The sequence below is a fragment of the Cyprinodon tularosa genome, unplaced genomic scaffold, assembly GCF_016077235.1.
Source record: "Cyprinodon tularosa strain WSP-4 unplaced genomic scaffold, ASM1607723v1 ctg94, whole genome shotgun sequence".
In the NCBI taxonomy this organism is placed as follows: Eukaryota; Metazoa; Chordata; class Actinopteri; order Cyprinodontiformes; family Cyprinodontidae; genus Cyprinodon; species Cyprinodon tularosa.
In genome coordinates this window covers 2,441,161-2,456,998 of record NW_024039718.1, presented here as the reverse complement: position 1 = coordinate 2,456,998, position 15,838 = coordinate 2,441,161, and the positions used below count along the sequence as shown (strand labels likewise).

General features: G+C 36.0%; 1 protein-coding gene across 2 annotated transcripts in view; it reads right to left on the bottom strand.

Moving 5' to 3' along the window:
- Nucleotides 1–15,838, bottom strand: part of LOC119776562 (potassium/sodium hyperpolarization-activated cyclic nucleotide-gated channel 1) — an 89,051-nt gene that overhangs the window by 39,677 nt on the left and 33,536 nt on the right. For both annotated transcript variants that reach the window (XM_038275033.1, XM_038275034.1), the window contains exon 3: nt 2,556–2,717. In XM_038275033.1, the coding sequence (XP_038130961.1) occupies nt 2,556–2,717 (162 nt within the window). The remainder of the gene's footprint in view (nt 1–2,555; nt 2,718–15,838) is intronic.

The window sequence follows — 15,838 nt, the reverse complement described above, 5'->3', positions numbered from 1 at the left end:
TTATTACTCTATTCCCTGGGAAAGGTAGGTGCAATATAAGCATGATATACTTGTCAACATATTTTTTTTTCCCAACAAGCTACTTTAAAGCTACAGTGTGTAATAATTACAGGCATATAAATTCAGAAATTTAATATATTATACATAACTATGTTATTTATCATCACCTATGAGCTCAGCCTTTTAACCATAACATTTGCGTTGCCTTAGAATTCGTTATTTATAATTACATAGGAGCGGGTCTCGCAGCCATGGGGGCTGACATCTTTGCGCTACGGCAGCGCAGAGGCAACAAACTAGCGATTGCGAGATCTCCCATGACGCTCGAAAATAACTACGGCAAGTTGAGAGAGATGAACTGAGACGGTACTGAACAGTAGATGGCAGTATTATGCCTGAGAAGCGTTTAGTCTGCCTGAAACCAAAGAAGAAGAAGAAGCAGGTATACTGCGCCTCGGTAACAAGAAAGGTAAACAAGGCGGCAGGCGTGAGTGACTTTGCAAACTGTTTGGCACTGTGTGGCCAAACATCAGACGAATGGAGGATCATGCCTACTCTGTATCACAACGAAAAGCGGCGGACACCGAACCCCCGTCATCTAAGAAGCGGAAACACGACGAGAATAAACGCAAGCGTGACAAGAAACGACAAAAAACGCGGATCAACATTGGCACGGCATTTACACGATGGAAGTCACTGATGGAGGAAAAAGGTTTTCAAAGTGACGCTCAAGTTGCCAGTTTTCTCTTGGACAGGTAATTAATCCTACACACACAATTGTCTAATATCACTGCAGTTTTTGGAGTACAGGATGCTCAGACCTGTCTAAAACAATAACATGCTGCGTGATGATGCTGTTACTCTCCAGTATACTTATTCAGCAACGTCCCTGACGTTTCACAGGTAATGATTCAGTAATTTTCTGTAAAATAATTTTCTGGATATATACCTCGGTTACTTCTCTCCGGCTCCTTTGGAGATCTTCAAGCCTTTCCTCCTCTGCTCTCACCCCGCTGGCTCCCCTCTCTCGCCTGGCCCCAGCTGCACGCTCACCCCGGCCTCTCTGCCCTCTTCCTTTCCCTCTTCCTTGCCTTGTAACCCCCGTGCCACAAACAAGACTTGGACTCTGTAAACGGGGAATATATATTCTTCCAGCGAACACAATCTCGCTGTTAAACTAATGACTACAATTACTTCGTCTGTTTATATCACCATGCAAAGCAGCTCACCAAAACGTCACAACGACGTAGAAAAAATAACGGGTATATTTATTATCTTAAGTCTACATGAAATCTATACCCTACACAGACTAATGAAATACTATCTGTAAAATTATCTATGTAAACAAACCTCATCACTTGAGAAGGTAGGTGATGCGGACGTCGTGGAAGACATTTTGTCCCGTAACGCTCGCCGTACTGTTGGGGGGGAGAAGCGGTGGGGGGGAGACGTTCATGTTGCTGCAGTCTGCAGTCTGACCGCTAGATGTCGCTGAAAATTACACACTGTAGCTTTAAGTATTCTATGAACACTTTAAAAAAGTTATGCTTTTAAATATACCTTTTTAACTGCTGTTAAAACAATCTAATATACAGCAAAGCAATTTCTACGCTCATGTAAGAACATTGTTTTTTTTTTTTCTAATTTAAGCGATGCCATTAAAGGTTAATACCTTTAAAAATCATTTGACCTCTTAAACTTTCACGCATTTTTTTTTATGTTACAACAAAGAAAAAAAAAAAACGATGTGTTTTTGAATTGATTTGTATTCAGTCCTCTTTAATTTGATTACCCTAAATTGAACCAAATGCTCTGAGAAGTTGCAAAAGTATTTAAGTGAGCCCATCTCGTTCTGTTATAATCTGAGTATGAAAAAAGCTGTTCTGGGAGGCCTCAGAGGTATATGAGAGAACATTAAAGGACAAACAACATCATGAAGATCAAAGAACACACTGGTAGCAGTACAGTGCATCATGAAGGATAGAAGCTAGTCAGACACGAGGGAAAGATGGATAGAACTGAATAAAGGGCAGTTATGAAACAAAAGATTAGCGTTTAGAGCTCAAGATATCATAACTAGACGAGCGGCAAAAATTTTCTGTCTTTACATGTGAAAGGTTTATCACTTATTTATTAGGGTCTTTCCATTAATCTATTATCAACCAAATAAAATGTTAATAGGTTTGTTGATGTAGAAGGCCTTAATATAAACCTGTTTAGTTTTATGAACAGTTTAGCAAGATAATGTACAAGAGTGATCACATCGAAAACTTTAAAAAGCTCTAAAAAGCTTTAAGAGCATAGAGATTCCTTAAATGAATTACACTTTTTTTTCAAATATTAAATGTTAAACCTGTTTCAAGTATTTGAACATGAACATTATAAATGTGTAGTTTGGAATCGTAATAGTTAAATTGGTGAAAATTTGCGTTGTGTTCGTTAGATATGCAAAACATATTTTGCAGCTGACTATGTCAAAACAATTGGATAAAAAAGTATTAGTTTTCAATATAAATATGGCTTTATGTAAGAAAGTAAAAAAGTGTAATACTTACAACCATACCATTTAGGGATACCCAGCAGTCAGGGGGAAAGTCTTGGAGGAGAGGCACCAGATACTGGAGACAGCCATCCCAATGACACAGAAGCAGCATCATCCCTATCAAATTAAATATTCTTACCACTGCACTAGCCAGATCATAGGTCATATGGAATATCTGGAAGACACAAGCAAAGACAGAGAACACTCTTAGACTGCATTATAGTTTGGACATTCATACTGTATATAAAACTGACTGGTTGAGGATAGTATTCAAAAAGGAAAAGTCCCATTTCAATTGGAAAAATGTGTGTATGTGTGTATCTGCACTTGCAGACACTGAGCTGTACATAATTCAGTATGGCCACTTTCCAAAGCAAACAGAGCTGCAGAGGAAACACAAATCCAGTGCAGAGGACAGCAGGTAATGCAGTGTAAATTAGTTGAATGATGAAGAGCTAGAAGAATAATTAGCCAGTTTGTGAGTTTAAACGCCATCAGCAGGAGATGAATTTTACAGCCATTTAATCTGAGCCTGGAAGTTTTTAGAACAAAAAGTCATCAATACCAAGAAGCACATCTGCAGAGAGAACTGTGTCATTTATACTGGATTAGGCGGAGGTGAATGGACTCACGCCTGGGTGGCCATGGCGCTCATTCAGAGCTTCTCATTAGCACATGAAATTATCATTAGCATGAGAAACCAATTACTTACTTCCAGGTTAGTTAGGTCACAATCTTCTTTATGCTGCAGCTTAATGTCTCCCTACTAGAAAAGCTTAAAGATTGCTTCTGATTGGTCCGTTTTGCACAATAAACCAGCAATATATTTCAACTCGATATAATAAAAGCAAATGATTTTAGATTCTGATCTTTTTAAAACAAATGGCTTTCTAAGTCACAAAAATAGTGACACTTGTTAAGAAATGGGTTATGAATCATTTAGCACATCATTAAATGATATGATGCAAAAAGACCAACAAAGTGATTTAAATATCTGAAAGGTATAAACTTTTAACTTTTAAAGCACACTAATGTATTTTTCTATATTATGCATTTTTTATTCTGCTGTTACATGTTTCCTAAGTGAGATTGTTTAGTAATGTGTGAGTGAACCCTTAAATAAGATTATCACATAGAGAAGACAGTAACAAGTTATGAAAATTAAGGCAACCACACTGGATTTTGAGGATAGAGACGGTGAGAAAATATGTGTTTTTGCTTTTTCCAACTTCAGTGCCATTAAAGCACTAGTCAAGAACTTTAAGTTTTGGTCAATGTTTCCTTCTCCCAGTGGACAAGCTGTACTATTGTGCCTGAAGGAAGACAGCATTTCCCATGAGGCCCAGCATATAGTTTAGTAATATCCTGATTTCCCAGTCACCTGTAGTTGGATTAAACTATATTTCAGTTTCCAGTGGCTGTTTGAAATATGTAAAGCGTAAAAATGTCATATGACGATGTAAAAAAAAAAAAAAAAAGTTTAACTTTGGTTTCGTACTGTGTTCCTATATATTGTATGAAGGTTGATAAGTTTTCTCGTGTAGGTTTAATTAAATCGTGTCCATCAAACCCCCCCCGCCCAAAATGTGATGTTATTTTTATTTTATGTTGTGTTTTTTTTTTTTTTTTTATGAAAATAAATCAAATAAAATGATGCACCACTGCTGAAAATCATGATGTTACAGAGATTCACTGATCAAGAAAAGGTTTGAGGACCCTAAACTGGCAAAAAATTATTGCAAACAGAAAAAGTTATTAAGTTATTCAAATTTGGAGGAAAAACGTATTTCCCATAAATGTGGAAATCATGCATCACCCTTAATTTTAAAGACAAATACCGGAAATACTGACTGCATAAAATCTTTCTTATTTTTGTGGTTTGATGGTAACATAATACTTTTCCTGAGTAGTTAAAGCATGTGAGATATAGTTAGTGCCTTGTGTTTCCTATTTGAAGTACACATAAGTAAGTAAGTAAGTAAAGTAAACTTTATTTGTATAGCACTTTTCACAGACAAAGTCACAAAGTGCTTCACATGATAACATAAAAACAACACAAGTAAAATATGGCAAGAGGAGCTTGAAAGTGAAACAAACATTCTGGAAAGGAGGGGTTTAAATAAGATAGGCATTAAGTTTTAATGATCTTTGCATGTCTTGCATCTTTATTATTATAATTTTTTTATGGGTTAAGTTTCAAAAAATGGTCACATTTCTTTTTTCTTCCTCCTCATATCAAACAATCTTAAATATGAGCCTCAGGCAGTGTAGATACAGTAGTCTGTGATTCTGCCCAGGTGTGTTGAAAGCTCTTTGAATCCACATTTCTCCACCTCCATCCATTGTAACTGCCCTGTAACCCCACACTGCACAAAGAACAATGTCCACACATAGAACAGAGCGGAGAAGCAGGGCCTTTGCTGATGCTCAGATCCCTCTGTGGTTCATCTCATCCACAGGGAGATACAGTGCACTGCCCTGAAAGGCTAAAATTAGCCACCAGCTTACAGGGTGGTTGTCTCAGTGCACCTAACATCCTCTCTTCACTCCCAATTTAACATATATACCACTGACTTTGCTAGGGTTGTTTTCTATTAATTAGAATTATGCAGCATTAAACAGAAAGGCAAAACAAAGACAAACAGGTGAAGGAAAAAGTTAATGGCTTATCTGCTCATTCTTCTTTGAGAATGTACAAAAAAGACAGAACAAGAACTGATGAAACAAGATGAAAACTGGTAAAAGGTTTTCCAAAGTCTAAAAGAAGGTCTAACTTTCCTGAAAGGTGTCTGAGACCTTTGGGATGTGCTGCGTCAAACGGGTTGCACTGTACAGTATGAAATACAACCACATTACCACAGAGTGTAGTTTATTCCGAGTTTATACTCTGGCAGGTCTACCTTTAAACAATCTGGTAATTTACAGCTTTACTAAAACATCAAGAAATGCCAAAATAACCAAGATTGTTTAAAACAGACCTATGGTAGCAAATCTCTTAGTACCAGAACTCTTAATCAAAACAACTATATTTTCTGTTGCTTTTTGTATTCTATAGTGCTAGGTTTAACATAAGGTCCCAGCTTTATTTCTTTCATTCCTCTTAAAGTTTAGCTGACATTTGAAGGGCAGCTGCTTTGAAAGCAGTCTTCCTTAAAATATGTCTTCTATGCATGCTTATGTGACGTTAGATATCTGTGTATATCTTTTATTATGTCATGCAGAACAGAGACATGTTGTGAAACAGCAGTAGTCCTGATCCAGGCCTAATTACTATTAATCTGTTTAAAAACTTGACATAAAATAAAATCAATGATAAACGCCATAAATAAAATTGTTTCACAGCAAAGATAAGATAAATCTTCTTTTATAGCCACTATCTTCTCACACATGGACGTGAGGTCTCCTCTGCTTTTAAAACAAATAATTTATCAGCATTCAGTACAGAAGGGCTGGACTAAAATAGATTATGAAGATGGTTAAACATCATTTTTAAACAGAAATATGAAAAGCGGGGAGCTTAAAAAAAAAAAAAAACTAGAGGCCTATAAAACTCACATAATACTGGTGATTCAAAGCATCGCCTATCTTAACATTTCTGTATGTCCCTTCAGGTGATCTTATACTCAGCGATTGCCAAAACAAGTCAAGATTTAAAAAGTTTTTCTGTTTGATAGCCTTCCTGAAGCGCCCGGTTTGAGTCATGGTTGCCCTAAATTACATTTATAGCTTTTTGATTTTTAGGAATAGTTATTCATTAAGATTAACAAGAAAAACTGATAAAAAAAAAAAAATTATCTCCTTGAATTAATTAAGGCAACCAAATTGTGTTACCATCAGTCATAAGCATGTTTATTCTGTCAGAGGACCAGAGGATCAGATGTTAACACCATTTTCCTGGCTGCATGTACATGTGTGTATATTCTCTTATTTTATATAACACACTGGTTTATAGTTGTACTTTTGATGTACACTTAAACCTTGTGAGCCACTGTTTAGCAGTTTTAACATCTTAATTTTTTTCTATAGATTCCGTGCTTTAAAATGTTTATATCGTTTAATTATTTACACAGAGTATTAACAAAGAAGAATCCCCTCTTGTGCTTAAACTCTTTCTTTCTCTGTCTTAGTCTTTGCCAGGAAGCTGCATGCCAGTGGATGGTGCCATGTGTTGTGTCATGTGCCCCTAAAGCAAACAACATCACAGAGAGAACGGACCCTTATGTCATTAAAGTTTGATTTTGTGTTTGGATTCTAGATTAAAAGCAAGAACAAAATCCCAATTGGCAAATTAAAACTTACAACAGGTGACAGTAGTTACCTTTTAAGTTTTAGGATTCTATTATGTCAGCTTAGCTATATAACTCCCTTTTCAGATTGCACTGCCAATTACTAGCAAATAGTACAGTTATTTGGGGAAAAAAAAAAAAACTTCACTAACCATATTGCAAAGGTTGCCTGATTCTAAAAGTCCACATTTATTCTCTTACTAGGTTAGTCGTTTTAACTCTGCTCTAACAACATGTACCTTTGACTCTAATAAACATTTAGTCTACTGCATCTTCCAAGTTTATTTACTACCCAGTTACAGTATTTAACTAAAATATTTCCAAACAACATATTTCCAAAAACACAAACGCCCTGAAATGAGCAAAGTGCTTCTGCAAGGGTAGGATATGCAATTTAAGTAAAAAGAAATGGTTTTTAAATAACTCACCATTGCCACACTTCCCAGCACATTGAGAAATCCTACATCACTGAAATGGAGCATTTTTTTTAAATGGTCTGAAAATAACAATGATTTCGCTGTGTTTTCCTGTTTTCATTGGGTATAAATATAACATCACAGGAAAACTATTTTTCTGACCACCCCTTCAATAAGGGAAAGGAAGGAGGATGTGTCAGCCAGGTGAGGCAGATGTGTGTTGACCTTCATATGCCAGGAAATAGTCACAAGAAAACAGACACTTGCATCTACCTGCTCTCACAGTAATAAAGAAAAAGTGTTTGAAACTGGAACTAAACTTGATGAGAGTTCTTGTTTATCTCGCAGTCACATTGTAAGAGGCTTGTTAGGGACTAAAGAGTGGTGCCTTTGGGTCAACAAGTCTCCAGAGTAACTGATGAGGCAATGCCTGAAAGTTAGATCAGGGCCAACTGCTTTACATTTGATCACACAGACTCCATATTCAGCATACCTCACTAATTTGAGTAGTCTGCTGCAGATGCAATTGTCTGCATTCATCTGCATGTTTTACCATTCTCTTGCTGATACTCCTGCTCTTGACCTGCAGCTCAGAGACTGCTTCCTAATTCTCTGGTATGTGATGAGGTGTTCAAGTGTGCATCATGCTGAACAACATGTAGATGTAGAGAAGTCAGCCTAAACAGCAAACCCCAAAGTACTGTATATTTCATTAAGAATATATTCATATAAGATTAAGTTTATTTTAAGCATGGAACCATGAAGACATGAAAAAACTTGTCCATGGTACCAATAAATGTTGAGGGCAAAACACTGTAAGCTACATAAAATAAAACAAAAACAAAAAATAAACACCCTACTTTATCTCTGGACATATAGTTTTATTATCAACTTTAATGAGCCTGGGCAATTTAAAGTAATATAGATAAACACAAAAACTGAAAAAAATACATCAGCAAAATATAACAAAAAATACAGGTTCAGCAAGAAATTAGATATGACAATCCTCAATTTGTTCCCATTTAAACCTAAGACATTTACAGTGTCATGCTAAGCTATACTAAAGCCCAGTAAGAGTGATAACCAATGTAGGATCCAAAGTGTTTGCTGAGTCCTTTAGAAGTGAGAGTTCTCTCATAAGTTTAAACTAACATATTCTACTAGATCGAAAATATCTTACATTGTAGAATATTCTAATGTTTTGCCCAGATCTGACTGGCCTAGTAAATTAGCTCAGTAAGTAGACTGCAAGACAGCAAATGAGATATCACAAAACTAGTTTGCAAGAAATGCATGGAAATAAGCTTGAAGAATTTCAGAGAGACCTCAGATAAAAACCATTTTCCTCAAACACGTGACTCTAAAGTTGATTTTTTTGGGGGGACATTGCCCAAAAACAGAATTCAAGGAAAATAAATGTTTAATAACCATAAAAGATGGAGATGGAGGTGTAATAATTTAGGGGATGATATGGCTCAACAGAATCAGTTTCAGAATCTGTTAATATCTAAAACAAAACAGGAAATCTACTGTATCAAAGACTGGTTGAGATTTAGTAAGCTGATATTGTGACAATAATAACCTGAATATTCAAGAAACCATAAGCATCTTAGTGCTAAAAAAAGGGGATTTGGCCACATTTTTTCCAGACTGATGTCAGGGACTATTAGAGGAAGAGATGAGCTTTTCTAGTATTGCTAATATTTAACTTATATAATCTTACCATGATAATAACATAAATACAATACATTCCGCTTCATCATCTTTAAAAACACCAATAGATTTGAAATCATAATTAAATGCATTTATTTTGTGCAATTCTGTTATAAATGGGAATATCCTTTTTTGTCACTACTGTCTTAAAGAAACCTAATTGCGAAGGGTTACGCTTTTAAGAGAAATAATAAGTTTGTAGCTGAATGCAGTGGCGTGAAATAACCTTAAAAAAACTAAAAACACATTTTAACAACTTTTTGTATTATCACTTGTATTTTATGATCACAGTGAGTACCACAACATTTTTTTATGCAAACATAAAGTTAATTGATTTTAGTGTGTGGAATTGAAGCAAAACCCCAATAACTTGAAATAACTTTGAAAGAAGCTTGAGTTACAGTTGCATAATGAAAGTTATCTTTTACCGGGTAAAGGATCTGAATGCTATTACATGACAAGCTATCCAAAGAAAGCCTCTCAATATTTGCAGTAATGTTTCATATAAATGACTAATTATAAGCAATAATTATTAGTGGGTTAAATGTAACACAGAGCAAAAAGCACCATCAAGGTCTACAGCTGGTGTTTTGACAACAATATTGTCTCAGAATTAAGGGCATAAAGCTTACAATTTCTCTGGGGAAAGAGCAATTGGTCAGTATAATCCTCTAAAATTGCCAGGACAAACACACAAGATGTGATATGATAGTGAAACAAAGTCACATGCTGGTTATGGGTTATGTCCAGCCAGCAAAGCTCTCCCATAACAGAACAAACAAGAACAAACTTATATGAACTTGGGCAGTATAATATCTTACACCTCCTCCTCACATACTGTTGCCATTGGATAAATACAAAATAAGGTTTCTTTTAATATGTAAAAAAAAAAAATCCTGCAACTTTGTTTTATTTTCATTGCTGCACTCTTGATTTGACCTTTTCAGATTAATAGGCAAAGAAAAATAGCACATTTACTTGTGAGCAAGCTGTTTCTTCTAAAAGCACAATTACAAAGTGGCCTATATGCATCTTAAAATTGGACATGAGTGACCTCTGTCTGAGGTTAGTGAGGATTAGCATGGGACTAATTTGATGGGATTAAATCCACCACTGGATATTACATTGAGGGATAACAAAACTGCTTCCAGGAAAATCTGCAATTCTCCTGCTTAACATCATCTTGTAAATCTCTCTTTGGAAGTCTTTTAGTGTTGCTTAATTACAAAAGCCAGGCTGAACATAGATTTGCTTTTTAAAAGTCAGATGAAATTGAAATGTTACCCTCAGCAATCAAGATTTCTACCAACTGTGGTGTAGATGTATACTGTGTTTAAAAGCCAATCAGTGAAAGTGAAATTAGTAATTATAATTCATGTGACTGCACAGAACAGTTTCTAATGGTTATAATAAAGCTCAGCAAGAAATATACATAAACAGAGCAGACATTGCTTTTTTAGACCTCAGGCAGGATACTGTACTGTATATGCAGTGTGCAGTTCTGTCTATTGTACAGCTCAGAATTAAGCAGACCTCCCAGAAGGGCAGAAGATGCCTTTCTAGTAAGTATGAATCTGTATTGGAGAAGGTTGATTAAATGGCAGTTGTTATTATCCACAAGATCTTGACAGACTCAGAAAAAGAGGAATTAATTTAAAGAAAATGTCATTATTCCCTCACTGCATATACTTACTGTATGCAAGTCCAATAATAATTTTTATTCTTAGTAAACATTACAATAATGTGTGTCAGTAAAAGAACAGTAATAAAGTAAACAGAGTGTGCCCTGTGAGCATTAACTTTCAGTTAATTATTACCAAATAACCAAATATATTTAACAGTTTGCAACGTTTAGGTTCTAGTTAGCAGATACATGAAATTAACTTAAAAAGAGAGATCATACTTCTACTATTTCAGCCTCCCTTTATTGGCTTCCTCTTAAATTCAGAGTATAATTTAAAATCCTCATTCACATATAAAGTTTTAAATGGCCAAGCTCCATCTTATATCTGAGATCTGATTGTCCCTTATGTTCCTTTCAGAGCACTCTCAATCTGCAGGTTTACTAGTGGTTCCTAGAATTTCTGAAAGTAGATTGAAAGGCGGATCTTTTAGGCATCAGGCTCCTCTACTGTAGTGAAGTGAAGTGAAAGTGAAGTGAAAGCCCTTTGGGAAACTCCTCCAACTCCCATTGTCATTGTGACACAGCGCACACAAGTGAACACTGCACACCATGAAATTGCATTTATGCCTCACCCGTGCAAGGGGGCAGCCCTCAATGGCGCCCCAAGGGAGCAGTGTGGCAGGACGGTACCATGCTCAGGGTACCTCAGTCATGGAGGAGGATGGGGGAGAGCGCTGGTTAATTACTCCCCCCACCAACCTGGCGGGTCGGGAGTCGAACCGGTAACCTTTGGGATCCAAGTCTGACACCCTAACCGCTCACCCACGACTGCCTATCGAAAGTAGAAAAGGGCTGTAGAACCAACTACCAGTTTTAGTCTGTGAGGCAGACACCCTGTCTAGTTTTATGGGTAGGCTTAAAACTTTCTTTTTTGATACAGCTTATAATTAGAGGAGCTCAGGTTATCCTCAGCAAGTTATGCTGCTATAGGCTGAGGCAGCTGGAGTACATAGCGACCACTTTTAACCATTCTGCCCTTTTCTACTTTTTTTTTCAAATTGTGCATTATTGGTATTTCAATCCCTAACTTTTGTTCTCTTTGCCTTTTCTCATCAAAGTAGCTTCAGTTGCTGTTTGGCTGCGGCATTTTCTTGAAGGGAGACATGAGGTGCTCTGCTGCCATTAACAAATGCAATTAGATAAGATATAAGAGAGTTGGGCCTTTTTCTACAGAGCTTAGCCCTCTCCTAGGTTAGATATGGGTTCAGCTTTGACTGTGACTACCTGTATTTGCTTTCTTTCATCCTTTTTGACTTCAAAAACTGGCCCAGAGCTGACCTAATTAACTGTTTTGTTCATGGACAGCCACCTACAGTCAATTTCCCCAAATAGAAAGTATTTATGGATTAGTGCTTCCATCTTTTCCTCATGTGTTGTTGTTTCTGTCTAATTAAACACCCAGTTGGCATCGGCAGAAGGCTGCTTAACCTGACCTTAGTTCTGTTGGAGGTTTCTTAATGTTAAAAGATAGTTTTTCTCTCCTCTGTAAAATCATATATGCTTGTTGTTAGGGATTTCTGGACAGTTGATGACACAATGCAAGCAAAAATCCACTGTTTCTACAATTCATCCAGGAAAAGCAAATCCTGTAAGGAAACCTAACTGATTGCATCTAGTCTTGATGCAATCATTAGATTAAAAAAAGCTTTTGACCAATCTGTCTGTGTGATCTGATTGAATCTGTACATCTGTGTGATCTCTGTAAAGTGCCTAGAGATTATATCTGTTGTGAATTGATGCTATATGAATAAACTGAATGGACCAGCACGATTAAGTAATTGTAAAAAGTAGATTGTTACTGTACCTGATGAGAAACTGCTGATCACTTTTTTGTACCTAAAAGTTATTAAGAAATGCTTAGTAAGTTGTTGATTACAAAGAGTGAGAATGAGCTGCTTGTTTCTTTCACAAGACAAATTGAGAGATAATTGGGTTAATATTCAACAATTCTATTTAAAAATAATAAAGCATGAAAGTACAATGTCGTGACTAAATTACATTTCTGTTTTGTTTCAAGAAAATAAATAATTTTCCAAATATTTAGTAATGTTTTAATTGAAAAAAAAAAGTGGCACTTATGCAAGTGGTAAGGCATGAAACAGAAGACATCTTGTTATCTGTTTATTTTTGTAATTGCTAATTCTATTTATTTTCTTATTTAGTCAAGCATGTGGATTACACAGATCTAATCAGCAGGAAACCTTTTTTCTGCCCCCAAGTGTAAACTGGCACATTATTAGCAGTAGTTGAGTTAACTGTTACTAAGTGTTTAATTCTCCAAGTATATCACCATTAGTAAAGATTTTTCTGTTCAACAAAAATAAGTATTTAGTAGTTAAAGACCAGCTAATTGCTGAGTATCAGATTTAAAATCCTAAAGCATGTAGCTTAATATGAAGTTTTTGCAGTATACAAGCATTTGATTATCCTGTTTGTTGTTTAATGTATAACACTAAGATAAAAAAAAGTAAAGTTTGTCCAATTTTTTGTCTATAGTTACCTGCTGACCATAATTTGTTTAGTAGTTTATTATAAAGAAATGATTAAGTGACTGCTAAGTTTGTTCAGTACTTTTTAAATATTGGTTGCAAAGCAATGAATATGTATTTGTTGTTTTTATTCAAGAATTGAACCAAATGTTGTACAGCACAAAAGGATTGGTTTTGTCATCATCTTTCCATAAAAACATAAACTTTTTTACTCAAAGGCAAATCCTGTTGAGCGCTAATGAACCAAAGAGAAAAGAAGCAAAGTAGTAATTTAATGTGAAGACATTTGCAGCATAACCACAGTGAGTTCAAAAACAGATTGGATGGTTACCCTCTGCTGCTTCTCTTTTAAAATCTTTGTTTTAATATCTGTATTCTAGAAACACGAAATAGTAACAGGCACTATGCTGTGGACTTATAATTAATATTTTTTTGCTTAGGTTTTTTTAGTTTGTTCTGTTTTTTTTTTATTATCTGCAGCCTATGGAGTCTACAAATAAATAATGTCATACAATAATTATTTGTACCACATGCAAATGCATACAAACACCTAATGAAAATGAACGTTTTTCTGAAGATCTTGGAATGGACTAATGATTTTTGGAAGACCGCATGCCTTTTTAACCTTTGCGTCATCCATGGGGAAACTCTGACAGAAACATATTGTTCTCCACTGTTTTTTAGGTGCCAGCATTCTCAATCTCTCCCACAAAGTACATCACAATATACCTCAAGCCTTGCTGCTTTGCCCGACGTTTCACCCGCTCTGCATTCTATTTTAGTCACATGAATGTGATAACCTCAACACTTGGGTTCTGGCTTAATCTGTGCTTTTCCCATTCAGAGGTTTACTGGCAGCACTGACATTCTGCAGGTTCACACAGCCAAAGGGAATTGTAGTTATGATATTGTCTGCATAGAATAATGAGTGGCTATTGGGAGAAGACTGGCTTTAGGACTGGAAAAAAAAAACACAGATTTCATACTTTGGCATCTTCCACTTCCTATATTAGTAACCCCCACATATCTTTACCCACATATTATATGGAAATTCTACTATTCTGGGTATCTGTTGAGTTCTATATAATTAATACATGATGATGATTTATGTGAAATCCTGGAGGTATTTCTCTCAAGGCTTACAGAACCTTGCCTTGTTAAGGTAGAATTCAACCTCTTTGTGGATTCATGTTTTGTTGATTTATACCTGTTAATCGAGCAGAACTAGTAGGCTAGCACTAGCTCACCAGCCAATCTGCCCAGTTTGTACTGTATTTGGAAAACTCAATGGAGACAATGGCAGAATAACAGAGTGTGAAATAGCATAAGAGTGATCACAGAGATGATATTAAAATGGTTATTCTGACATGGTCACAGCTCCTTTTATTATTATATAACACACACTAATAATCACCGCTAAATTCCATGTAAAACAGAAATGTAAGATGTATTTTTCTAATAAATGTGTAACTCAACTAAATAACAAAAGAAAGAAGAATGACAATAGAAAAAAAAGAAGAGAAGAAGCAGAAGAGAAGAACTCACTGTGAAGACATAAAACACACACTCACAGAAAAATAAAACCAAAAAGGAGCTAATGAAAGGTTCATGGAGAGGACAGGGTCATGTAGTCCTATAAGCTAAGTTGTAGTTGTGCTGTACATGGCAGTCATGAAAGATTAGTGCCCGTGTGAGAGCGGGAGGGATTGGACTGGATTGCACAGGGTGACCCATTGTGCTCTTGTAAACATCAGCAAGATGGATTCTTTTCGCTACAATGTAAAGTGAAGCCATTTTATGAGGGAAGGCATTGAGATACTCAAGCCCCAACTGATCCTCACTGTTAGATCCTAACCACCTGCTATGATAATTCTGACGATAGCCCAGCAGGAAATGTTGTGGGAAGAAATCCAAGCATAAAAAATGACATAAACAGTGCTCACCTGGTATTATAGTGCCTTGAAAAAGTATTTATATCCCATATTTGTTGTGATTTATATGACTGATCAGCATGACTCTGTGTATCGTTAAAGTTTTCCCCAAATAATAATTTGAAAACTGAGCTCCATATTCAGTCATTCTGACAACCAGAAATAACTCAATGCAACCAAATGATGGAAACATGCTGTGGGGGTTCTTGCTCAGGATAACGGGATCAGTGGTTGGGGGCGGATGGGTGGAGTAAAATACAATCATGGGAAAAAAATGGTAAATACCGAAAAAGACCTGAAAGTAAGACCAGCTAAACAAACTGCTAGAGCAAGATTTCTTGTGCTGGAGTGACCAAGTAGAAGTCCAGAAAAACACCAATGGAAAATCTGAGGCAGGATTACAAAATTAAGCTTTAGTTATTGTGCAACAAAGGGAAAAATATCTCTCTTTGTACAAAGTAAGTAGAAAAATTCCCAAAAAGACTTCCAGCTTAAATAGCAACAAAGCTGGCTTTACGATGCATTAATTTATTGGCTTGAACACAAATCCTAACCATAATTTTAAGATTCATGTTTCTAAAAACTGCCCTGCGATGGACTGGCGACCTGTCCAGGGTGTACCCTGCCTCTCGCCCATTGACTGCTGGAGATAGGCACCAGCACCCCTCGCGACCCCAATTGGGACAAGCGCGTCAGATAATGGATGGATGGATGTTTCTAAAAAAAATAAATAAATTAAAAAATTAAAAAAATCTTATTTTTTTCCTGATTTAAAAT